Source organism: Antechinus flavipes, chromosome 4 (assembly GCF_016432865.1).
Source record: "Antechinus flavipes isolate AdamAnt ecotype Samford, QLD, Australia chromosome 4, AdamAnt_v2, whole genome shotgun sequence".
In the NCBI taxonomy this organism is placed as follows: Eukaryota; Metazoa; Chordata; class Mammalia; order Dasyuromorphia; family Dasyuridae; genus Antechinus; species Antechinus flavipes.
In genome coordinates, this window is record NC_067401.1 from 146130195 (window position 1) to 146156174 (window position 25980).

Below are 25980 nucleotides of genomic sequence, written 5' to 3' on the forward strand. Positions count from 1 at the left end.
GCTAAAACAGAAGGGGCCTGTGAGAGTACTGGCCCGGGGAGGTGTGTTCTTATAGGTTCCCGACTTAGACCAGACAGAATCGCCACTTCTACCAATATATCTCCTTCCTGCTCCGAGACATACGAATTGCATACATATGTACACTCACGGTACCCATTGTATCCCCCCAGACTATTCCTCTTGGGCAGGGATTGTTTTTCATTCTGCTAAGTCCGCAGCACAGTGTCTAGTACCTAGTAGGGCATTATATGTTTGTTGGATTGGTTAGGACTGCATTATACCCATTGTGATCTTCTTCCTTCCTTCCCCCCAAACAACTTACATTCATAGATAAAGATACAACCACCGATACACAGAAATGTATATAATACTGGTAAAATGGGGGTAATAATAATGCTTACTTGCCAGGGTTGTTATAAAGACTAAAGGATATATTTGTAAAGTTCTTAGCACAATGCCTGGCACACAGTGGGTACTATATAAATGTTAATTATTATTATTAAGACACACAAGCATATACAGATCTACAGTACAATGTACCACTGGTTGACAAATACTGTGCTTACATAACATACATATTATATAGCTCCTGTATTGCCTGACCCTGTTTAATTGACAGGTGGGGCAACAAAAATGGCATAAGACTTGAAATCTCTTTTGTATGATCGTGGACAAGTTTCTTTTTTAAAATAATAGCTTCTTTTTTTTTTAAATACATGCAAAGATAATTTTCAACATTCACCCTTGCAACCCTTGTGTTCTAAATTTTTCTCTCTCCCTTCCTCTACTCATTCAAGAATGGAATCCCTGCCACAATGAACCCAAAAAATACTCATTGAGTCTCTGTATGAAAACTTCCAAAGTGGGAAAAGAATTCATTCCACTTTTCATCAGCAATAATTGTGTTAAATTTTTCCTTGCCTTCTAGCCTAAAATTTCCTCTTTGCAATTTCCAGACCACATTGGTTTTGTCCCCTGAGGCTAAACTGAAGAAGTCTGCTCATCTCTCCACCACCTAACAGCCCTTCCAATACTTGAAGGCAGCTTTCTCATACATTCCCCTTGAGTCTTTTCTTTTCCACATTAAACACGCATAGCTTTCAACTAGTTTCTGGAGAGATCAGTCCATCTCTGTCATCTCTCTTTTAGCCCAACATCTTATGATTCTACAAATATCAACACATGCACTCAGCCAAGTGCTCTGATAGATAGAAACACAAATATATACAGGATACAGCATCATACAGTGGAAAGAGTACTGTCTCTGGCAACAGAGGCCCTGGATTCAAATCTTTCTTTCGAAACTTACCACCTATATGATCCTGGACAAATTACAACCTCCCTGTTCTGTTTCTTCATCCATAAAATGAGGGGGTTAGACTAGATAAATTTTGAGCCTGCTTCCTGCTTTCTAGATTTATGAATCTGTCCTCATTAATACTCTTACCTAACTAGTACAGCAACATTGGACCCTGAGAAAATCTGCCTTCAAATACTGCTTGAAATATATTGCCTGAATAACCTGTAGTCACAGGTAAATTCCCCCAAGCAATTTTGCAATCTGCCTAAATTGCAGAACAGTTGTTGATTTGCTTTGGCAGAAGCAGTTTCTTTATTGGGCATTCCCTGAATCCAAGAAATTATAGATCCAGATAATACAAAACTCCCCAAATCTTCACTTCCAACATTCCTCCTTATGGAAGGGGGATAAAGACATAGTGAGAGGGAGCAGTGAACAAAGTTTATAAGAAAGGGAAGTCAATGTTTGAACCTGCTCCTAGAATCTCTCCACAATTATAATAATGATAACTGCTAATATTTATGTAGCATTTACTATATGCCAGGTACTGTTCAAAGCAGTTACAATCATTATCTCTTTTGATCCTCACAAAAACTGTGGAAGATAAATGCTATTATTATCTCCATTTTACTGAGAAGGAAACTTAGGCAAATAGTAGTAGAATGACTTATTAAAGATCACAGTTAGCAAGTATCTGAGGCCACATTTGAACTTACATCTTCCTGACTCCAAAACCAGCACTCTATCCACTGAGCCTAGTTGTCCTATTAGAATAGTGAGGATATGAGGATAGAGCTGGAGATGGGGCATAGTGCTGGACTGAGGACCACGAAAATCTGAATTCAAATTTTGCCTTACTTGGTCTTATTTCAGCCTTCATTTCTTTATTCTTAAAATGGAGATAATAATTTTACCTGCTTCACAGGGTTATTGTGCAGATTAAATTAAATAATCTATAAAAACAACTGCTATGTAAATTCTAGCTGTTATTTTTATGGTATTGTTGTAGTGAGAGTCTTCTCTCTTTCCTCTTCTTCCCCCTCCATAATATAAACACTGGTTGAGAGTTGGAAGGGACTTCCGAAGAAATCTAATTGTATCCATTTTTTCTGTGATTTTCAATCATGTCCAATTCTTTGTGACCACATTTGGGGTTTTCTTGGCAAAGTTACTGGAGTGGTTTGCTAATTCCTTCTCCAGTTCATTTTACAGATGAGGAAACTGAGGTGTACAGGGTGAAGTGACTTGCCTAGGATCACACAGCTAAGATATGTTTGTACAGAACTACTTTCTCTATATTCCTTTAAAGGCTGTGTCTGACTTCTAGAACCACCTTAAAGGTTTCTTTTTCTGGTGCCTTTAGGAGCCCTCTCCTCCACTCTCCTTTACTTTTCCCCCTTCTCTATCTCCCCATTTTTAATTTTCAAAGCATTTGAAAGATGCTGACTCGGCAACCCAAGAATTTCATCCCTGTGGAATGAGCCTCTCTACTACCACTATCACTGAAGATCAGCTGGACACATAGCACATGGCGAGGCACAGCAGACACCAGGAGTTGGGTGCCCCACTTTCCCCCATGGGGTTAGTACCCCAGTGTGTCTATCTGCTGTGCTAGGTTGTAGGCAGCTTCAATGGGGTAGTAGGGATGAGTGCTTGCCCTCCGGACAAGGGATGCCTTTTGAGTGGGGAGGAAGAAGTCTACCCTACTCATGTCATCAATTAAATATTGTTTATCTGGAAAATGTGCCCTAACCCTCATCATGTTCCTTCCCTCATCCAACCATCCCCTGCCCCCTTTCCTAAACAACCACACATACCAAACCCTGACTCATAGAGAACAGATGGAACTTGGTATTGGGGGAGGGAAGAGAAAAATTAATTTTGATCCATTTCCAAGTTCTTATTGGGATAAGGGGTTGAGGCAACACAACCGCAAAAGGAACTCTGGATTGTGAGTCAGGAGCCCTGGATTTCAATCATTTAACAGTTTGTATTTTCTTTAAATTCTCATTCTCTTCCATTAAATGAGCCAAGCTGAAATGAATAGATGATGTCTAATGTCCTTTCTATTCTAACAATCTATGATTCTGTGGGCATGAAGGAACTGGAGGCTTTTCCCTTGCTCCCTTTCTCCCTTACTCACCACAAGGTTTCCAATGACCATGACCATGAGGAAGACAGTGAGACACATGGGCTGACCAGCCACCTCCATACAATCCCACATGGTCTCGATCCACTCGCCACACAGTATTCGGAAGACAATGAGAAAGGAGTGGAAGAAGTCATGCATGTGCCAGCGGGGCAGGCTGCAGCTGGCATCAATCTTACACACGCATTCCTTGTAGTTCTTCCCAAAGAGTTGCATGCCCACCACAGCGAAGATGAAGACAATGATAGCCAACACCAACGTCAGGTTCCCCAAAGCTCCCACAGAGTTGCCAATGATCTTGATGAGCATATTCAGTGTGGGCCAGGATTTGGCCAGTTTGAAGACTCTCATCTGGGGACAGGGAATGAATAATGAGAACATATAGAATGAAACTCTTTTATTAAGATGATCCCCTATGGAGAAATATGGCCTCCATTTTAAATGCCATATGATGGATTTAAATGCCATACAACCTTCTTGCCTTTGGGAAACTATATGCACCCATCCTTTGGGAGTTTCTATCCTGATAGGAATGAAAGAATATCAAGAAGGAGTGGGATAGGGTCAAAAGGCATGGGTTTTAGTTCAAGTCCTGGTATTAACTAGTTATAGAATTTAAAACTAGATGGGACCTTACAGATCATTTAATCCAGTTTCCTCATTTTACAAATAAGGAAAGTGAGATCCAGATAGATTGAATGAGTTACCAAATTTGTTTGTGTTTCAGTGATGGTGGTGGTGGTGGTGTTAGTAGTACTAGTACTGCTAGTACTACTACTACTATACTATAACTGTAGTAATAGTAGTGGTAATGGTGGTACTAATACTACTATACTACTATTATAGTACTATATTAATATTGCAGTATACTACTATACTAAAAGTAGTATAGGTAATAGTGGTGATGGTGATACTAACACTACTAGTAACAGTGATATTAATACTAGTAGTTGTAGTAGTAATAATGCTGAATTACTGTACTAGTAATAGTGATATTGGTAATGTTAGTGGTACCAGTACTGCTAATAAAAGTATTATTACTATTACGCTATTACTGTTATAATAGTAATCATGATGGTGGTGGTGCTAGTACTAGTAATACTATTGTATTATTACTGTAGTAATAGTAGTAATGGTGGTGTTCACTAATAGTAGTGATATTCACTACACACCTGTCAGATTGGCTAAGATGACAGGAAAAAATAATGATGAATGTTGGAGGGGATGTGGGAAAACAGGGACACTGATGCATTGTAGGTGGAGTTGTGAACGAATCCAGCCATTCTGGAGAGCAATCTGGAATTATGCCCAAAAAGTTATCAAACTGTGCATACCCTTTGATCCAGCAGTGTTTCTATTGGGCTTATACCCCAAAGAGATACTAAAGAAGGGAAAGGGACCTGTATGTGCCAAAATGTTTGTAGCAGCCCTGTTTGTAGTGGCTAGAAACTGGAAAATGAATGGATGCCCATCAATTGGAGAATGGCTGGGTAAATTGTGGTATATGAATGTTATGGAATATTATTGCTCTGTAAGGAATGACCAGCAGGATGAATACAGAGAGGCTTGGAGAGACCTACATGAACTGATGCTAAGTGAGATGAGCAGAACCAGGAGATCATTATACACTTCAACAACGATATTGTATGAGGATGTATTCTGATGGAAGTGGATTTCTCTGACAAAGAGACTTAACTGAGTTTCATTGGATAAATGATGGACAGAAACAGCTACACCCAAAGAAGGAATACTGGGAAATGAATGTGACCTATTTGATTTTTGATTTTCTTCCCGAGTTATTTTTACCTTCTGAATCCAATTCTCCCTGTGCAGCGGGAGAACTGTTCGGTTCTGCAAATATGTATTGTATCTAGGATATACTGCAACATATTTAACATATATAGGACTGCTTGCCATCTTGGGGGGGGGGGGGAGAAGGGAGGAAGGGGAAAAAACGAAACATAAGTGATTGCAAGGGATAATGCTGTGTAAAAATTATCCTGGCATGGATTCTGTCAATACAAAGTTATTATTAAATAAAATTAAATTTAAAAAAAAAAACTAATAGTAGTGATATTAATAGTAGTCAGTACTAGTACTAGTACTACTACCTAGGTGGCTCCATCCACTGACAGGGCATTGGACTTCAAGTCAGGAAGAACCTTTATTTGCTTCAATTTCTACAACTCTAAAATGGGGATAATGAGAGCACTGTCCTCACAGAGCTGTTGTGAGGATCAAATGAGTTAATATTTGTAAGATGCTTAGTAAAGTGCCTGGCATATTATAGGAGCTGATATATAAATGTTTATTTCCTTCTTCACTCCTCCCCATACTAGTACAAATAGTTGCTGAATGCATGAATGAATGTGTAAAACTGAAAAAGTCCCTCTACTGTTCTTATTTTCCTTATCTGTAAAATAGGCATGAGTACTCCAAGATCTATAAAGATCAAATAAAACCATATATGTTAAAGTAATATTAAAAGTTATTGCTGTTCAGTCATTTTTAAGTTGTGTATGATTCTTTGTGATCCTATTTGGTATGTTCTTGGCAAAGATACGGGGCTGGTTTGCCATTTCCTTCTCCAGCTCATTTTACAGATGAAGAAACTGAGGCAAGCCGGTTAAGTAACTTACCCAGGGTCACACAGTTAGTAAGTATATCAGGCTAGGTTTGAACTCATGAAGATGAGTCTTCCTGATTCCAGACCCACTACTCTATATACTGTGCCACCTGCCTGGTTTTAAAGTTGGGGTGGTTATATTAAAATGATGAAGATGGAGATGAGGAGAAATTGTACCAGCTCTTGTAGAGTTCACAGTCCTACTATGTGAGGTATAGTTCCTGCCCTTAGGGAAATCCCAGTCCAATAAATAGTACATGATTCCCAACATTAGGAGTTCTCAGTATAGTGGGGGAGATGTTATCCCAAATCTCGGGTAGCTCTCAACCTGTTGTAGGTGATATAGAACCTGCCCTGAGAGATGGAGGGAGGAAGGGCAAAAAAGAGACATGGTTCGAGTCCCCAGTGTAATGGAAGAAGGTAGTACTGAGCTTCCCCAAATTAGACACGTACCAAGCGGAAGGACCGAAGTACAGACAGCCCTTGCACATTGGACAGCCCCAGCTCTACCAAGCTCAAGGTGACAATAAAACTGTCAAAGATGTTCCATCCTTGTTGGAAGTACTCATAGGGATCCATCGCAATCAGTTTCAGCACCATCTCTGCAGTGAAGATGCCTGTGAAAACCTGGGAAGAACAATCAGAATTACAACTGGACTCTAATCTCCTCCCCTCCACTCACAGAATGATTCCCTCCCCCCTAAATGCATAAATTGGCACCAGGAATGCCCCTTCTGAGCCTACGTCCTTGGAATTCTCTCTTTATAGCTTCTGAATTATTATAAGGCATCAAGGAAGGGAGCCCAGGTAATGACGGTGCCCTGGGCTTGGAATTAAGAAAAATCTGAGTTCCAATCCTACCTCAGACCTCATGAGCTATGTCTCCTGGGCAAGTTATTTAACTTTTATCTACCTCAGTTTCCTCAACTGTAAATTGGAAATAGCAGTAGCACCTGTCACCCATAATTGTGAAGATGAAATGGGATAATATTTGTATAGTATGTAGCACAGTGTCTGGCACTTAGTAGGTCCTATGTAAATGCTTATTCCCTTCCTTTCCTCTCCCTACTCCTTGCAGTTTCTAGACACTTGTCGTATAACAGAGAAGAGAACTCCAGAGCTTCAGCAGCAATCTATTCCCTAGGCTTAGAAGGAAACAGTGGCAAGAGAGCACAGATGGGCACAATCCCAGAGGCCTGAGTACCCTGGCTCTGCACCTGTCTGCTTCAAATTCAACAAGATTGATTAAGCACTCATTAGTAGCAAGTACACAAAGAAAATCTGGTGTGGGCTGAATGAATTCTTGTCTTAATTAAATTCCAGGTGCTTCTGAGGATGGAATTTGCTAGATAAGGTGGGGGTGCATTCTAGAATAGAATGGGAGATGGAGGAGGGAAGTAAGACCCACCCTTTTCAAAAGCCTTGGTTCTTGTCAATTAGGTCCCTGATCCAGATTTCATATGGAATTTCGGCTGTGTAGCCTCCAAGCTTTAGAGGGAGTGAGTTCAAGCTGTAGCTCTCCTTCCTAAGGACCTATTTCCTCACCTGCCTCAGACACATGCTGAAGCCCTCTTTGGAAAGCCTTCTTTGGACACAGCAGGTGCCCAGATCTCAGAAAACAGCAAAGGTCCAGGGAACAGTCAGTGGAACACACCCTAGAGCAGCTGTGTGGCTTAATCAAAGGGAAAACCCATTTCCAGACCTGATCCCATTTCTCTGGATGCAAATTCCCCAGTCCCTTTGAACATCCCAGTCCCTCTGCTTGTCACTCCATATATACCCCAGCTCTCCCCCCGAGGCCCTATGTCTGGGGTTTCCCTCTAGGCCCAGGCCTGCTTCCCATTCTTTCTTAGCCCCCCTATATAGGAAGTTTATCAGGATCCATCTCTCCCCAAATCTATTGTGGTAGGAGCTAATACAAGGACTAGAGTAGGCTCAGCTTCCCTTTGTCTGGGCCAGGCTCCCAGCAAGAGCTGGGAATGAGGTGCTAATGCTTCTAATGGTGAGGGGATAAGCACAGAGATCAGTACATGTCAACAATAGATAGGGAGGATGGGAAAGTGAAATTGGGGCAGACTAGCAGGCAGGCAAGCCTGGAAACCTTAGGGTTAGAGAATGGGAAAAAGGAAATTCTGGAGCCTAATAATTCTTAAGTACCAATATCCTTCATTCGGAGAACTGCATAGTCACACTGTCCATCATTTGTCCCCTATATCCCCTGTTCCAGGAAGGGACCAGGAGCCTGGGTCATGGATTCCCTTCTTCAAGACAAGCTAACACCAAGGCCCCATCAATCATACTCAATGACTTAGATGGCCCAGATAGCTCTAAGAACCCTCACACATAGGTTACACATACCTCCAGATACTTCCTCAAGACATTTCCACATACATGTACTTATCCATACCATTATCCATACAATCACAGAATCCCCCAGACACCTTTAGATGAGGTTCAGAGGTTTAGAACTGGAAATCATTTGGCTCAGAAATCATCTCATTAATCTATTCCCCTTATTTTAGAGATAAAGAAACTGAAATCCTGAAAGAAGTGACTTGCCCATGATTTGTAAGACTATCCATAGGGATGATAAGTAGCAGAGCCATGTTTTGTTTTTTTCTGTTATACATGCCAACAATGGACAGGTCAGCCCAGGAAATAACTCCCTTTTATCCTACCCTCCATCCCAGTTCTGTTTCCAGCCAACCCCTGTAGCTTTCCTCAGGAGAGGCCCTCTTGGAAATTGGACCTAGCAACTGTCTCTCTTTAGGTACTACAGGATCCACCTACTAAGTGGATTTGTTATTGTTCAGTACTCTCAGGCTGTCTGACTCTTGACCCTATTTGAGGTTTTCTTGGCCACAATACTGAAGTGGCTTACCACTTCCTTCTCTACTCATTTTACAGGTGAGGAAACTGAGGTAAACAGGATGAAATGATCCACCCAACATCACACAGCTAGTAAATATCTGAGGCCAGATTTAAATTCAGGATGTAAGGAACTCTTCCTAATTCCAGGCCTTTCAAGCTATCCTCTGTGCTACTTAGCTGGGCTCCTTAAGAGAGTATACTTAGAAAACCCATTTTAAAAATAAATTCTCACCACTAAAATTCTCATTACTGTCAAATGATTCATCATCAAAAGCAGATATGGATTTCTCATTGGAAATGACTCTAAGCAAAAGGTTTTGCCATCTGCATTCTAAGGACCACTCAGTTACCTGACTTGAAGCTGAAACTTTTTACATTTGGTTTCCTCCATTATAATAGATCATGGAAGGGACCTCAGAAGCCATCTAGTTTAACCCCTCTCATTTAAAATGGGCACTCCTCGAGAACAGAGACCGATTTATTTTTTTTATTTGTACACCTAATACTTGTGCTTTGTACTTGTGCTTTTATTTGTATACCCAACACAGTGCTTTGCTCATAGTGAGCATCATTTATTCATTCATCCTTCTACTTGCCCACAGACTTCCCTCCTCCCATGCTCAGAAATTTACCACCCACCATCCCTTTCCCCAAAGAAATCCCTCCAATCCCTTATTTCCCTCTGTACCAGATTGCCCACAGTGAGCACATGCTCAAACTCGGGAGTCATGGGGTAGTGCTCCATGGCCATGAAGAGGGTGTTGAGCACAATGCAGATGGTGATGCCCAAGTCCACAAAGGGGTCCATGACAATCAGGTGCAAAATCTTCTTTAGCTTCACCCACGGAGCACAGCAATTCCACACCAACAATGTATGGGCACACTTGTACCACCATGGCGGGCACTTCTGATGGGCCTCCTCCAACTCTGGGGATAGGGGGTGGGAAGAGGAAAGCTCAAGGTGCTTCAGGTCCACTATCCCTCCTTCCCATTTTGGAATCAACTGGGGTCAAGGTGAAACTCTGCCCATAAGGAGGAACCAGGAGTAGCTATAGCTAGGTTCTTCCAGAGAATATTTGGAGAGACTTGCATACTCTGTGGGAATGGACACAACAATGGGAAAGGAAGTGTTCTCCTTCTACCTCCCCTCCACCCAGGGAAAAGGAAGAGGAATTTAGAACCACATGTCAAAAGACAGCAAGACTTGGCTTCAAGAAATCATTTGATTAGAAAGGAGTATCACCTAGTCCTGGTAGCTAGGAAAGGGATGTTGGGGACTGGGATGTTGGACTAGGAGTAGGTAATACTTTTTTTGGTGTCAATATATCTTAACTTTCTGTAACCCCCCAGTAGGGGGCTTCCCATGCCCCATATTCAATATTAAAGGAAATAAATTCCAAAATTTGTCATGTAAATGCACATAATAATATCAATAGGCTACTATAATTATTTACCAAATATTCCCTGTGGCCCTTTCTTGTCTGCCTGACATAGAGGTAGTGTGGCCCATAGCAGAGTGTAACAAGGGCTTATTGTCTAGCTTTTTTTTAGATATCCATACATCTTTAATGTCAGAAAATCTCACTCTCCATGGGAGGTAAGTTTTTATTTTGTGATAAATCAAATTATTATTGTGAAAACTAAACCCTTTAAGTAGACAGTGGATGAGGGTAAGGGAAGATTCTTTAAAACCTTGACTAGGACAGACAAATATCTTATCCTAGCTCTGGGGTAGGTATGACATCTCAACTTATATTTCCAACTACCTATTTGACATCTCCGAGGTGCCATTTCAGACTCACTCAAAATATCCTAATGTATCTTCTTCCTAAAACTAGCTCCTCCTCCCAGCTTCCTAGTTTTTGTCAGTATCCTCACCATTTTCCTAGTCAAAAGTTTAGCCCACTTATTCTTTGCCATTCCTTTTGTCAACTATTAGTTCATAGTTGTGCTACTGCAATAACTTCCCAGTAGGTTTTTTAATTTCATCTTTCCTCTTCCAATCTATCCTATGTACCATTGCTAGATTAATCTTCTTTTTCTTCCTTCCTTTCCTTTCTCTCTTCACTCTTTTCTTTCTTTTCTTCCTTCTTACCTTGTTTTCCTTCCTTTTCTTTCTTTCCTTTCCTTTCCTTGCTCTCCTTTCTCTTTCCTTCCCTCCCTCCCCTTTCCTCCTCCGCTCTTTCTTCCTTCTTTCTTTCCTTCCTTCCTTCTTTCCTTCCTTCCTTCCTTCCTTCCTTCCTTCCTTCCTTCCTTCCTTCCTTCCTTCCTTCCTTCCTTCCTTCCTTCCTTCCTCCCTTATTTGCGTGCTTTTTCAAACCTGTATATTTTGGGAAAGGAGTTGGATCAATCAGGTATAAAGAATAAAAGAAAGAAGATAAAAAGCCCAATTGCTGCACTCACTGGTAACCATGATGATCTTTGGGAAGTCCTCCAGTAAATTTGCATACTGAATCTATAAAGGATCTTTGAGGAAACATGGACAAGATTCACATCAGACTAGAAGACATGGATGAGTTAAGATCTATGTCATTAGAAAAAGTGTCCACATCAATGAGATCATAAACTTACTAAGAAAATATTAAAGTATTGTGATTATTGTCAAAATCTTTGAATAGTGAATTTGAGGGACTGAAATCTCACCATTCTGGAGGAGAGGCTAAAAAAAAGACATCCAAGAAATAATCCCATCATTCACCTGGAGTGAGGATAATGTGCACTTTCTGAGAGAAGATGTGATTCTTTGTTTTTTGGCTGCCTAACACAATATCTGATGCCATAGCAGTTGCTTAGTAAAACTGTTAAATTGAATCAGATTGAATTGGGATACTAGGTTCTTTCTACTCATTATTGTTTTGAATAAATATTCTATCTTTAAATATCAGTTGGGAATCAGATGTTGTTTGTAGGAATAGAAACAATGTATAAGGCTCTTTGCCTAAGGTCCATGGACTTTTTCTCCTAAATTTTAAATAGTTGGTTTCATTGGTAATCCTATTTATTTTGTTTTAGATATTTAAAAAATTACTCTGAGAAGGGGTCCATGGGCTTTACCAGACTCTACAAAAAAGACCAGGAACCCTTGCCCTCCGAAGGATAGCTATACTGAGTTGGATTAAGTTTTTCCCAGAGAAACTAGAAGAAGGATGGTAGAATGAACCATACATCATAGAGAAAAATTTTGTTTTGTTTCCTATACCTCCTCAACACAATCTAGCCTAGATGGAAGGGGGTACATCCACCTACTTCATTGTCTAGTCCCCATTCTTCTTCTGAGCCGAGGCTAGGGAAGGTAATGACTTTTCCACCTAACTTCCTGTTTGGGTTTGTGGATGGAGAAGTCTGGTACTTGGAAGGCTTTACTATTGCCCCTTGCCCTGGAATTCTTGGGGATAGAGGTTTCTGGTTTCCGGAAATGTGGTTCTTCCTGGTTAGTATTATTAGACTGTCCTTCCCCATCCCCTTGTCACCTCCCCTCCTCCATTCCTGCCCGGAAGCCAGTGGCTCCCAGAGCTGCTGGGCCCTGTGGCCAGTACTGGGTCCAACTAAGCTGTGACTATATTTATCACAACCATTTCTTCAATTCCAATATTAAGTTACGGTTGTCCTAAAAGTCCAACTTGGCCTGGCCCTTCCTTGCTGATCTGCCCTGAAGCCAAAACTGTTCAGGCCAATCATGTGGCAGTGGGCCCTAGGAAGGTGAGAAGGGAATGGGGCTGGGGTCAGTGTTAGCCGTGTCCCAAAATATGGGCCCTTCACCTTCCATGGCATCCGAGACGGCACTGTCCATGCTGCAGCTTTGTCTTTGGGGGTTCTGGGAAGGTCTCCTTTGGGACTGCAGAAGGAGAAGTATTGAATTAGAAAGGCCAGAGATGGAGTAAGAGTTGTAGGGAGTCCCCTCATCTCCTAGAATAGCCACCTGCTTCCATGTAGAGCCCAACCAAGAATTTTAATAACCTGACACAGGTCTGGAGATAAGACCAGGGTGATGGAGTATTGTGTTAGGAAGGGGAATTCCTCAAATCCTCTTTGAATTAAATGGATGATGTTTAGCAAACAGAATAATTGTATCTGACATTTTTGAATAATAGGGTTGCCCCCCCCATCTCCACCCCACATACCATGACATAAGGAGGTAATCTCCTAAGTCAACCCTAATGTAGCAGCTGTCCTCCCTCCCTTCTTCCTTTATATCTCCCATCCAAAGCTGGACACCTCCCCACCTGACCCTGGCCTGAAGGGACAGGTTACATCACAGGACAAATTGTACCTCTCCTGTATCCAGTCCGCCATTGCAGTCCTTCCCCTGGATCTGGTCTCCATCCCCCTCACCACTCTCCAGGGCCGCTTGAGCCTATAGAACATCAAAGAGGAATTAGGTGAGGTCCTCCCTTTAACTACAAACATGTTCTGTTCTCTGGAACACACTCTCCCCTTAGATTAAGTATGAGCAGAAAGATAACAATAGACGACAGGAGTCCCAACTTCAAGTTATTTCGAGCCACATAGGATAGTCAGGCCCTGCATCTTGAAAATCAGCATGATTTTGGAAAATGGAAGGAGGATGGCATCAACTGAAGCCTATGAATTTGAGCAGATCCCTTCCTTCTTTTATCTCTGTTTCTGCTTTTTGTGGGTTCTTGTTTGTTCTTAATTCTTGAAGGGGACCAATGACATCGCAAAGGTGATGTCTTTGTGGGTTAAGAATGCAAAGAGATCCCAGCTGTGTGATCCTGGGCAGGTCACTTAACCCCAATTGCCTCAGAAAAGGAAAGAAAAAGAAAAGAATGCAAAGAGAGAGGTACCATTGCTCTGTTTTCTGTATTTAGGCCAGCCCCTCTTCTACAGGCCACACAACACCAAAATCTTGCTTTTCCTAATTAGTTTAGTAATACTAGACACAATGACATCCTCTAATTGATGAGATTCGGCTGGAGCATCTCTGAATCTTTTTGGCCAAGACTGGCCTAGAGGTAGATATATAGACATCAGAATATTAGAATTGCAAGAGATCTCAGATCATTTAGTCCGGAGGTTCTTAATCTTTTTCAGATCATGAGTCCCTATTTTTAGTTTCGTAAAGCCAATGGGCCTCTTCTCAGAACAATGTTTTAAATGTATTTAAATGTATAAAATAACAAAGGAAACCAATTATACACATACATATGTAAAACACACACACAAACACACTATATATATATATATATATATGTATATATATATATATCCAAAATATTTTTGAAAAAACAAGGTTAGAGACCCAAATTTATAACCCTTTATCTCACTTAACAACCTTACTTAAAGGAAACACAAAGAATAAAAAGGATTTATATAATTCCAGGGTCATATAGTCAATTAAATAGATGAAAGCCACATCTAAAACCACAGGTTTCCTGACTTCCAGTTCAGGAATCTCCTTCTCTAGTACCAAGACCACTTTATTTCCCCTGTAATTTCTTAGGTCAGGACCCTATACACTCTCTCTCTCTCTCTCTCTCTCTCTCTCTCTCTCTCTCTCTCTCTCACACACACACACACACACACACATCCTTTACTTCCCTTATCTCCACCCTTGAGCTCCTTCATCACCATTCTATTCAAGAGGAAACGTCACCCCAGGGAGTCAGATCACAGTTCTGTGTCTGTCCCCCAGCCCAACACTGACCAGTTTCTCCTGTTCCTCCTGATGCTTCTTGAGTTTTTCTAGCATCTGCTGGAACTCCTCCTCCTTCTCTTGCTCCTCTGCCAGGGTAGCATCATTCTGTTCTGCGTAGGCCATTGCTACTACCGCCAGGATGAGGTTGATGAGATAGAAGGAGCCCAGGAAGATGATGACTACAAAGAAGATCATGTAGGTCTTGCCAGCCGCTCGAAGGGTCTGTGGGAATTGGGGAGGAAGGGGGATGTCCCATAACTCTCCTGAGCACAACTTCACCCACCCAATGACAATAATTAGGGTAACATTGACAACAAGAAGCCTTAGCCCACCATCCTTTTTAGCTCTTCCTTTTTTAAAAAATAATTTTTCCCCATCAACTATATTTTCCATTGTGTTTCTCTTTTTCTCTTCCACTCCCAGAGAGCTATCCCTATAATAAATAATTTCTTAAAAAGACAAAGAAGAAAAGAAATTCAGCCAAACAGATCAATATATTTCAAAAACAAATCAGCACAAGTACAAAAACAAACTCTTAACATTATCTATGCAATGATCTGTACCTGAGAAATCCCTCCTCCCCCCAGCCTCTGTGAAGCAGTGGAAGGATCCTCATTTCTTCTTTGGGGTTCTTTAAAATTTTTTAATATTCTTCTCTAAGTTTGCCAGTTGGGAATTTACCCTGGGATGCACATTTTCCTCATGTCATAGTAATAATAATAGAAATAATTAATATAGGAATAGCAATAAATTTTAAAGTTTGCAAAGTGATTTATAGTCATCACATTTGATCCTCACAACAATCCCAGGAGATAGTGCTGTTATTATTCCTATTTTACAGATGAGGAAATGGAGGTTAAATATTTGCTTAGACTCATACTACTAGTAAGTACCTGATACTGGATTGGAACTCAGGTCTTCCTAAACTTCCTATACATTTTGAAGCACCAGATACTCTTCTGGCTGGGTTCTGCAGTTAGCTAGTTGATATAGGAAGGGAGTAGATTTCCTCACTCCAGACTCAGAGCTCTGCCCTTTGTCTGTAACACCTAGCTAACTATGAAACCAGCCAGAAGAATGGATGTTTAGATGATACTTTAAAATTTAGTGCTTTAAGACACTAGCTCTATGAAGTGAATGCAATAATTTCTATCCCTGTGTCATAGATTAGGCTCAAGGAGATTATAGTTATCACTTCCAAATCACAGGAGTTAAGGGACACATCTTTTTTTTTTGTCTTCTCTTCAATATCAGAGGGTATTAAAAGATAAAATATGTTGACATGATACAATATTATACATATATTGTATGTATTTTTGAGTTTCTAAAACTTTTTCTGTGTCATCTGCTGGTCTTTGCATGTCACCTGTGACTTTTACAAAACTCCCCCAAAATTCCTATTTAATTTCTTATGCCAACCCATGAGATATCACAACTGTGATGTTGAAAGCAGAATGTGGAAGAGATAACTGTACTTGACTCATTCTTGGCCAATCAACCATACCTGTTCCTTCCCTACAGTTTCTATTACCTCCAACAAATAGTAAAACTATTAGACTACTTAAAATTATTAAAATATATAAACTATTAAAAAATAATAAAAACTGAAAGTTTATTTAACCAGAGACTCTGAACAAGAGAGTTCCTTCAGGGATCTGCAGCACAATCCTGGAGGGAAGGCAGAGAAGGAACACATCAGCATAGTGGAGAGACAACTTGTCTCAGAGGCAAAAAGATGTGGGGTGAAGTTCTGCCTTTCATAATCCTGGCTGTGTGTATGGGGAAGCTCACTTAACCCTAAGCCTTCATCCCTCATCTGAAAATGGGTTGGTGGTCCCTTCCAGACCTAAATTTGTGATGCTGTGACTTCTCAGACAGAACCTGGGCAGGCTCACAGAATAATATATACTCTTTCTCCCTTTTAAACATCTGCACTCCACCACATATGCAGAAGAAGACCGTTAGCTTATATATCTGTATATGTATATGTATACACACACAAACACACACACACACACACACACACACACACACACACACCATGGTCCTTTCCTGTTTCCTCCTTCTACAGACATTACTCTAAAGTCTATTCAAGGCCTCCCTTCAAATACTCTGAGATGAGAGAAGGGAAAGGGATTGAATTTGATGGGTATCAGGATCCAGAGAGACAAAAAAGGAAGCTATGGATGTAGATCCTGGGAGCGCTAAATAGGAGAAGAAGTAGGTAGTCCCCAGGAAGGGAGTAAGAATAGGAAGAAACCATCTGGGAAATAGATTATACTTGGTTTTTCTTGACTTTGGAGGTCAGAATAAGGTACATATACAATTGAAGCTGCAATAAGGCAGATTTGCTAGATGTGAAAGGAAAACTTCTTAAAATTTAGAGCTGAGAGTGGAATGGAACTTATTATACAGGGAGAGTGATCTCTGTTGGAGATCTCCATCTTTGATGGAGATCCACCCAAGTGGAGGTTGGATGACCATTAGTTGGGGATGCTGAAAATAGGCTTGATATTTAGATTTGGGTTAGACCAAATAATATCTAAAAGTCTTGCCTACTCTGAGGTTCTAGAAAACCAGGGTCATAAGAGAACAATGGTTTTGAGGGCCTTGGGGAAGGGCATACCAGCTGGAAGAGGTTCTCCCAGTAGTCTTGTGTCATGAGTCGGAAGAGGGCAAGAAAGGCCCAGCTGAAGGTGTCGTAACTGGTGTAGCCATAGTTGGGATTCCGGCCAGCCTTCATGCACTCATAGCCCTCAGGGCAGTGCCTGGAAGGGAAGAGAGGAGGTTAACAGGGTGTGTATGGAGGCTGGATGTAGTTTCTTCCATCCTTTCTCATCCACATAACCTTTACTAACCACTGAGGGGCCAATAAACTTGAAATCTTTTAATTGGGGCATGAAGGAAGGAAGAAGATGAATTTAGATTCTTCTTGGTGTCTTTGTACTTGAACCAGTGCTTTGGGAGGAGAGAAAAAGTTTGAGCTTCTGGCTGGTAAAAAGCCCCAGAGAAGGGATGTGGAGAGGGGAGGTTCTTGGGAAACATGGATCTGAGATCCACTATGGAGGGAAGTTTGGGTACCCATTTAGAGGTCCTGCCTCTATCCCCAGGCTCCCCTATACCATCTGAATTATTTCCCCCTTTCTTTGCATGTCTTGGTTTCCATAGTCCCATCCCAAGTGCCCTTTTTCTTTGACAGACCCCCTTCTTCCCTTAGTCTTCCCCATCCCAGAATCTCCAGTCCTGATTGTAACCTCTTCCATCCCTCTGGTATCACTCACCCTGCATCACTGCTATTTCCACAGAGCAGGGCATCATTGGCACCATCCAGGAAATAGAAGTTCCCTTTGTTGGGGGTGAGAAGGCATGTCATGAATGCAAATATATTTTGGGGATATGTGTGTATACAAACATATATAAATACATTACATACATAATATGCTTATATTCCCTATTTCTCAAGAAACTGGGAGAAAGAGCCTCTGACTGTCCTTTGAGCTCCTGCTGCCCCACTCCCCTCCCCTTCTGACAATTCTCAGTGGATGACCCAGGCCACTGTCTCTGTCTAAGGGAACAGAAGCTAAGTCCAATGTGGCTAGAGAAACACAAAGCAGGTAAGACACCCAGTGTTTCTATGATGCTGGAGAGATTACATACAGTCAGTTCTCATCATTCATAGTAATTATGTTCTATAAAGTCAATTTGAACACTGAACTGGCAAATACTGAACCATTAGTCCCAGGGAATTACAAGGTTAAGTTCCTGTGAGTCTCTGGTCACATTTACTTTAGCAATTTCCAGAGAGGTCTCATATACAGATTAACGAATTTCTTCATCCTTTTTTCTGAAAATACCATATTGCTGATTCATTAACACTGAATTCATGGCTAACAATACTATGACTCATGCCCGAATGAAGCTTATCTAATGCATGTGTTCCTCCCATAAACTTTTTGGAGCTCAGGGACTCAGGAACCACTTCAGTGCTATGCTTCGGGGCCACTTTAAACCATGAAATCTCATACACACACACACACACACACACACACACACACACACACACACACAAAGCACAAAGTACAAAAATGTAGAAAAACATGCCACTAAATAGACCTTGAAAAGAATCTCAGCTGGGAACATTCCAATTGAGCAACTCCAATTTTTTGCTGTTTTTTGTATGTGCACAAATGACCAAGAAAGCATCTTAAATATCAATTTTGAGGTTAAAAATAAATTTCATCTAATAGGTAAATTTGCAAATCTGGAATCTGTGAATAATGATGATTGACTGCATAAGATATATACACACATATACATACAGACATAAATATATATTACATGTATACAGATAATATCTATAAATAATACATAGATCTTCTCTCAGCATCTTTCTATCTCTCTCTGCCTGGGAAGATAAGATGCTGTTGCTGCCTGTGAGTGGATATCTGCACAGATTCCAGATAAATAGAGAAAGCTAGGAGCTTAGAGGTTAAGGAAAAGACTTTTCCTGAAGTTGGGAGACCATTGGAATTATATTTAGTAGAGAGCAATCAGAGCTTTGTCTTAGGGCATATAAAATGCAAGGCACTGACCTTACTTGGAATTCTTTGGAGCATTGGCATGAATTCTTTCCCTTCTTCCTCCCATCCCATCCCCTTTCTACCTCTCTCCCCTTCCCCAATTCCCACTGCATCCTCAAGTCCATGCTCTGAGGTTTGTGTCCTCCTCACTTTCTCTTCATCCCCCAAGCCAGTCCCCTTCCTTACACCTTAGCGGAAGGTTCCTTTTTTCTGGCCACTAGCCCTAGACACAAAAATCCATAATTACAGTTCTGGAAGCCTTGCCCTTCTCTAAACCCTTCTCACCTTCATCATTGATGTAGGCATCCCAGTCAAAGGTAAAGTTGCTGTATAACGTGTCATTACCAAAACCTGTGTCATTGCTGAACAAGGCTGTCCCGTTGTCATACCAAGTCTCATTGATATCACTGATTGGGGGTGGCCATTTCACACACTTTTGCCTGAGATTCCCCATGAAGAGCTGTAGCCCAACTAAGGCAAAAACACTCAGGCAAAAGACTGTGAGAATCATCACATCTGACAGCTTCTTCACGGACTGGATCAGTGCCCCTACAATTGTCTTCAGTCCTAGACAAGAAGGTAACAGTGATGGTGGGCATGCATGGGAGTGCACCAAGGGAGAAATAAAGGAAGAGGGAAAGAAAGGAGGAAAGGAAGCAAAAAGGAAAGAAAGCAAGAAAGAAAGAAAGGAAGGAAGGAAGGAAGGAAGGAAGAAAAAAGAAAGGAAGGAAGAAAGGAGGGAGGGAAGGGGAAAGAAAGGAGGAATGAAGAAAGAATGGATTTTTTAAGCAGCTTGTATGTGTCAGATACCATGCTAAGTGCAAGGAGCACTTAGTTCCTCACTATAACCCTTGAGGAAGATAATATAATGATCATATCACCATTTTAAAGTGAAGCCAAAAAAAAGTTGTACATGATATAATATTTGAAGACAGAATTTGAACCTTGAACTCAGACCACCTGACTCCAATTCTGGCCAGAATTTTGCTTCTATAATACCTGGAATTGACCTCTAAGGTCCTTTCTGTTAATCAGTATTTTAATTGTGCTTGATTCTTAGTGATCTCACTTAAAATTTCTTGGAAAAGATGCTGGAATGGTTTGCCATTTCTTTCTACAGCTCATTTTATAGATGGGGAAACTAAGGCAAATAGGGTTAAATGACTTGTCCAGGGTCACCCAGCTAATAAGTATCTGAAGCTGGACTTAAACTCAGGTCTTCTGACTCCAGACTGGTGCTGTATCCACTTTGCTGTTCCCTTTCTAACTTTGATATTAGAATGTTTCTTCCTTTCTGGCTTTGATGTTAAAGTGTTTCTTTTTAAATGTTTTTTTCTCTAAGAATATCTTCTCCCTTCCTTTGATCAACATGGTTTCCACTTTCTTGACCTTTTCCAGGTTCCTGATCTTATACATTCTATAATGACAGATTCCTTTATGCTGTCTCTACTTTGTTCTTGTCAACTATATTGCTTTTGAATCATACTGCTATTGTTTCTCATATATATCTCATGTATGTCCCAAAGTTCATTGTAATGGAACTTTCTCCTTATTGAGGTAGGAAAATGTCAAGGCTTTCATCTCCCATCCTCATGAGCTCATGGACAAAGCTTGCAAGGAAAAGGTCAGAAATTCTCCCAGGGATTTTGTGCTGTTTTAATGTTTTAATGTAGTAAGCAAACATTTCTGATCATGGGCGACCTTTTCTACCCCCCCCCCACCTTTTTTAATCTAAGTCCCCCATGATAACTGTTTCTATTATCTTAACTTTTTTCGATTTGGGAAAGTGTTTTGGTCTTCAATGTCCTATTAAAGTACAAAGGGTTGGGGTGTGGGCAAAAAGCAGAAGAGCAAATGTTCTAAGCCAATCTAGGCTTAGATTTATGTCAGGAATGGGTAGCTCTTCCCCTTCAAAAATATAGGCATTTAAGTGGCACAATGGATAGAGCCTTGGACTTAGAGTCAAGAGCCCTGAGTTCAAAATCAATCTCAAGTCTCTTCATCTCAATTTGCCTCAGTTTCTATATCTGTAAAATTGGGATAATAGAAACATCCACTTCCCAATTTTTTGTGAGAATAAAATAAGATGATATTTGTAAAGTGCTTTGCAAACTTTGAAGTGCCATATAAATGCTAGCCATTATCATCCTCATCTTTTTTTATTATCATTATTATTTAATGTCCTTTCCCCCAGGACATCCTCAATACCTGGAATGACTGTTATAGTCTTCAGGGCTCGAAGCACACGGAAGGTTCTCAGGGCTGAGATGTTGCCCATATCCACAAATTCTGTCAGGTACCTGAGGGGGGGGAAGGGAGAGGTATTCATGCTAGAGCCTTAGTAAGGATCAATTGTGTGACTGGGGTGGAGGGTGTTGAGCAGATGGCACTCAGCTGTTTTATATTGACCAAATTAAAAGGATTTCTAAGGAGACAAAGTTGGAGTTAGGGTCCTTTTCTGGGTGTTGAAAAGTGCCCAATCTGGAACTCCCATTGTGAACCCCAAGAAATGCTCCAATAAGGCAGGAATAGAGGAGCTGGAGAGGATACTTTTAGTTTTTTCAAAGAAAGTTTTGAGTTTTTGTAATGAGAAATTTGTAAAGCACTTTTTAAAGTGCTTTTCTTACAACCTTGTGAGGTGGGTTAGCCAAAAATTGTTGTTCCTATTCTATAAATGGGAAAACTGAGTCTCAAAAAGATTAAGGGATTGGGCACACAGCTGGTAAATATGAGAGCTGAGACATGAACTAAGGTCTTCTGACTCTAAGCTCAGACTCTGTATTATATCATAGTTATGGTTTGATAAAGTAAGACCATCCACTTCTTGGACTCTACCCACATGCTAAAAGGTCGCCTAATCATGCTATTCAGGACTCCTGATTTCCATTTTCTCATTTCCCTAAGATAGCATCTTTCTGAAGTGCATTTCTCCACCCACTCTGGACCCCTTTCCTGCCCCTTCAGGCCTCCCCTCACGCCATCATGATGACACTGAAGTCTAGCCAATTCCAGGGGTCTCGGAGAAATGTGAAGTCATCAATGCAGAAGCCTCGAGAGAGCATCTTGATGAGAGACTCAAAAGTGTAGATTCCTGTAAAGGTGTACCTGGGAGCAAGGGTAAAACTGAGAGTGAGGGAAGACCTCTAACAAATAGAATCCTAAGATGGGACTTTTTTTTTTTTTTGCCCCAGGACTATTCTAGAACATACTTCCTTCCCTATTTGATCTGTATCCTAGATGGTGACATCCTCATTCTGGAGTCTTTATGCTTTCTTTCTCTGGCAGTCTTACACCAGTTGAACCCACCTTTCCTCCATCCCCACTCCACACCCATTCCCACCCAAGCTTCTTGCGTGTGAAATTTTTAGTTATAGCTTGGGTGAGGATATATGTATATGGGGAATGGGAGGTGGGTTTATGGATGGTTGGATGTAGGTATGAGTACATGAGTAGATGAAGGGGAAAGATAGGGATAATAGATTGTGTCTCTGGAAAAATGAAGGTGACAGAGGTTGTGGAAGTTCAAGAATATTAAGGATGTATTCCCAGGAGAGATGAGGATAACAAATCCAGAATGCATCTTTCTCAGGATTCAAATGGTGTTAAGGAGCAGGGTTGAGAGAAAATATACTGCATTCAGGGAAGAGAATAATAACAATGAAATATGCTATCACCCCATCTTCAGGTGGAAGAACTGAATCTATTATTTTATTAGTATGAGGCTATCCCTTTTTTAAAAAAAAAATTCCCTCTACCAATGATCCTTCTCTGCAATTTCTAGATTAAAAGAATTGTCTATAGCACTTGGAAATTGTGACTACCTAGACACACAGTCAGGATGTGTCAGAGGTAGACTTGAATTCTGATCATTTCTTTAAGGTTAGCTCTCTATCCATTGCACCACAGTATTCTTATCATGTTCTTCAAGATAAGGGTATTGGTGAAATGAAGGTGTGTCCTGGGAGAAAAATGTACTTGGATCATATGTGAGAAGGGAAGAGAAACAAATGTGTGAGACTTACTCCACGTTTTTAGACCAGGGTGGGGGTTCACTCATGGTCATGAATACACAGTTTGCCAGGATGGTGATCATGATGAACAAGCTGAATAATGTTAAGAGGGGGAAGGGTCAAGGAAAGTTTGAGAGTAAACAGAGATAGAGAGGAAAGGCAAGTAGCTCTTCTAGTCAGCACTCTAGATTCCTTCTTGATATACCCCCTCAATAGATTTATCTTGCCACAGCCTCCTCCCTTCCCTGTGTGTCCCTCCAGCTGCCCTCTCCACTCCAGCCCAACTGCCCCCATCCCCATTCTGGGAAGGATATGAATGGATGAGGATTTTGATGGCCAAACGCCTTATCCCACTGAAGGGGCTCAGCATATACAGGGCTGGGGTGGCTGAGAATCGGAAAATGGCCTTGCCCTTGTTCAACACGATGAAGGTCTGAGAGGCAGAGACCATGAGAGACACAGAGATATAGAAACAGATATTGAGAGGTGTGAAGATATAGTGAGAGATACTTATAGACAGAGGTTTTGGGAGACATGGAGTAAGACAGATTCTGGGCAAGAGGGAGATGGAGACAGACTGTGAGAAACCCAGAGAAATGTAGACAGAGACAGAAAAATGCAGAAAGGGACCACAAGAGAGGCAAAAAGATAGACCTGGAGGTACTGAGAGAAGAAAAAGATGAAGAGACAAAGACACATAGTCAGAGTCTGTAAAATATGTAGGGAAGCAGAAAGAATTAGAGAAACCCATTGGTCAAGACATGGAGAGCAAAAGGCACAGAGACAAAGAGATTGGAACACACCAAGAGACAGTGATACAGAGAGATACAGGAGTGAGACCTTCTTGTCACTGTAGTAGGGATCCAGATCCTCCAGGGGGATGCCAATGACCTCAGGTGGAGGGTCTCCATAGATGAGGGGCAGATTCTTCCCTGCTTCCAGATCACTTCTTGGCTTCCTCTCAGGCTCCTCAATCTCGAGCTGCTTATTCCGAAGGAGTCTTGCCTCCTCTTCTATTGCCCGCTTCTCTATGGCCTGCAGGGACTCAGGAGTGAAGGGACGCAAGCAGTCGGGTCCAGGGGGCACAAGTAAAGGCACAGGTGGGCTTGCCATCCTCTCATCCTGTGATCAGGGGCCAGGGAGGTAGGCAGGATCAGAGTACCTGTAATACATGCCCCACCCCCCCAAGAGCCAGGGATCATTGGCCATTCCCAAGCTAGTGTCAGCCCTTTGCCTACTTACTGCAACCAAGGACCTTTCTAGAATTCACCCCCTGACCAATACCAGTTCTCCCCCAAGGCTCCCTCCTGCCTTAGGACAGATAGACTCCAATACAATCTTCCTCCTTATGAGACCTTAACTCATCACAGGATATCCCTGAGCAAAGAATGGAAGTAAAAAAGTAATCCCTAATTTACAAGATCTATTAGGAATGTGTGTGTCACACACACACACGTAAGTATATGTATACATGTTTACATGTATGTGTTTTGTGCATGTGTGTAGTTTTTTCTGCATGTGTGTTTGAATATGTTACCAATAGGGACTTACAGCAAATTATCTGATGTATTTCAATGCACCAAAGCCATAATTCTCTTCAAAGCTCTCTTGGGTCAAGCACTTGGAGAATTGTTGGAAATAAGTCTGCTGAGGAAAAAACATCACACAATATCCTTGTTGCTTTTTCTCCATGGAGATCTCTACCTTACCTCAGCGATAGGATCCAAGAATCAGGAAAGAGACAGAACCAAGGTAAGAGAGCAAGTAAAGGGAGTCAAGCCAAGCTATAAGCATTGAGGTAGGGATCTGGGGGCTTGGGTAAGGATAAAGCACTCAGTGAAGAAGCCAGAACAAAAGGAGGGGAATTATAGGACTACAGCTTTAGGGCTAGACAGAACCTAAAAGGTCCTCATTTTGCAGATGAAGAAAGGGAGAGAGGGGCTAAGAATGATTTGCCCTGGACTGAGTATAAGCTCTATGGAGGCTTCCTATCCTCCACTGAAGTTGGAGTGGGGTGGTATCCTAATTATTGTATTCAGTTCTCACTTCAGACCTTTGTATAGAAAAAAGGAAAGAAGAGGTTTTCTGTGCTCATACTTTACATGTTGTCCTGGCTATACTTTGGTTCAAGGTAGATGGATCAATAATCTATATCCTCCCCCCACTCCAAGTCATTTCCAAGGATCATCTGGCTGCTGAAATCCAGCCATAGGCAGTATATCTGATCCCCTTACTTCTACTAGTCTTCCCCAGATTTCTCCAGTCTCATACCCAATTTTTTGTTAGAAGAGGAAGTGATTGACCCTCCTATATATATATATGTATATACACTGAGAGGAAACATTATAGCAGTTCTGAAGAAAAGGACCTCTACTCACCAGCTAGAGTAGGGCACACGCAGATACAATCTTTCACACAGATAGAAACACACCAAAAAGTAGTATTCAGTTATAGTTCAGTTGAGAAGAGGGAGAGATAGACAAGACATGAATACCAAAATTTGGGTCACTCCTCAGGAATAATCAGAGTATCATAGATTTCAAGCTGGAAAGAACTTTAGAGACCATCTAAGGGTTAAAGAGTTCCCAAACTAATGAAAAAGCACTTGAATCAATCAAGAAGCATCTAAAATACGCTCAGGATTGTCTAGGCTCTGGGTACTGAGAAGGAAATGTTCAAGAGAAGGAGAATAATAGGGTTTTAAGGGAGTGTATGATCTAATAACCTAACTCCTGTGGTGTTTGGAAAAGGCGCCAATTGTGTGTGCACATGTATGTGAACTATATAG

The 25980-nt window shown here is 41.2% G+C and overlaps 1 protein-coding gene across 2 annotated transcripts in view; it reads right to left on the reverse strand.

Annotated features, from left to right (window-relative positions):
• Nucleotides 1-25980, reverse strand: part of SCN4A (sodium voltage-gated channel alpha subunit 4) — a 92695-nt gene that overhangs the window by 39319 nt on the left and 27396 nt on the right. The window contains exons 2-16 of one of the 2 annotated variants that reach the window (XM_051994967.1): nt 24744-24836; nt 24033-24354; nt 23507-23625; nt 23205-23294; nt 22159-22287; nt 21391-21482; nt 19468-19749; nt 17884-17947; nt 17229-17370; nt 14612-14824; nt 13217-13300; nt 12706-12781; nt 9635-9873; nt 6529-6702; nt 3444-3800 (exon numbers count right to left, since the gene is read on the reverse strand). In XM_051994967.1, coding sequence (XP_051850927.1) covers nt 3444-3800; nt 6529-6702; nt 9635-9873; nt 12706-12781; nt 13217-13300; nt 14612-14824; nt 17229-17370; nt 17884-17947; nt 19468-19749; nt 21391-21482; nt 22159-22287; nt 23205-23294; nt 23507-23625; nt 24033-24305 — 2334 coding nt within the window. In that variant the 5' untranslated portion in view covers nt 24306-24354; nt 24744-24836. Of the gene's footprint in view, nt 1-3443; nt 3801-6528; nt 6703-9634; nt 9874-12705; nt 12782-13216; nt 13301-14611; nt 14825-17228; nt 17371-17883; nt 17948-19467; nt 19750-21390; nt 21483-22158; nt 22288-23204; nt 23315-23506; nt 23626-24032; nt 24355-24743; nt 24837-25980 lie in introns of those variants that run through there. The other variant, XM_051994966.1, reaches the window with a different exon arrangement.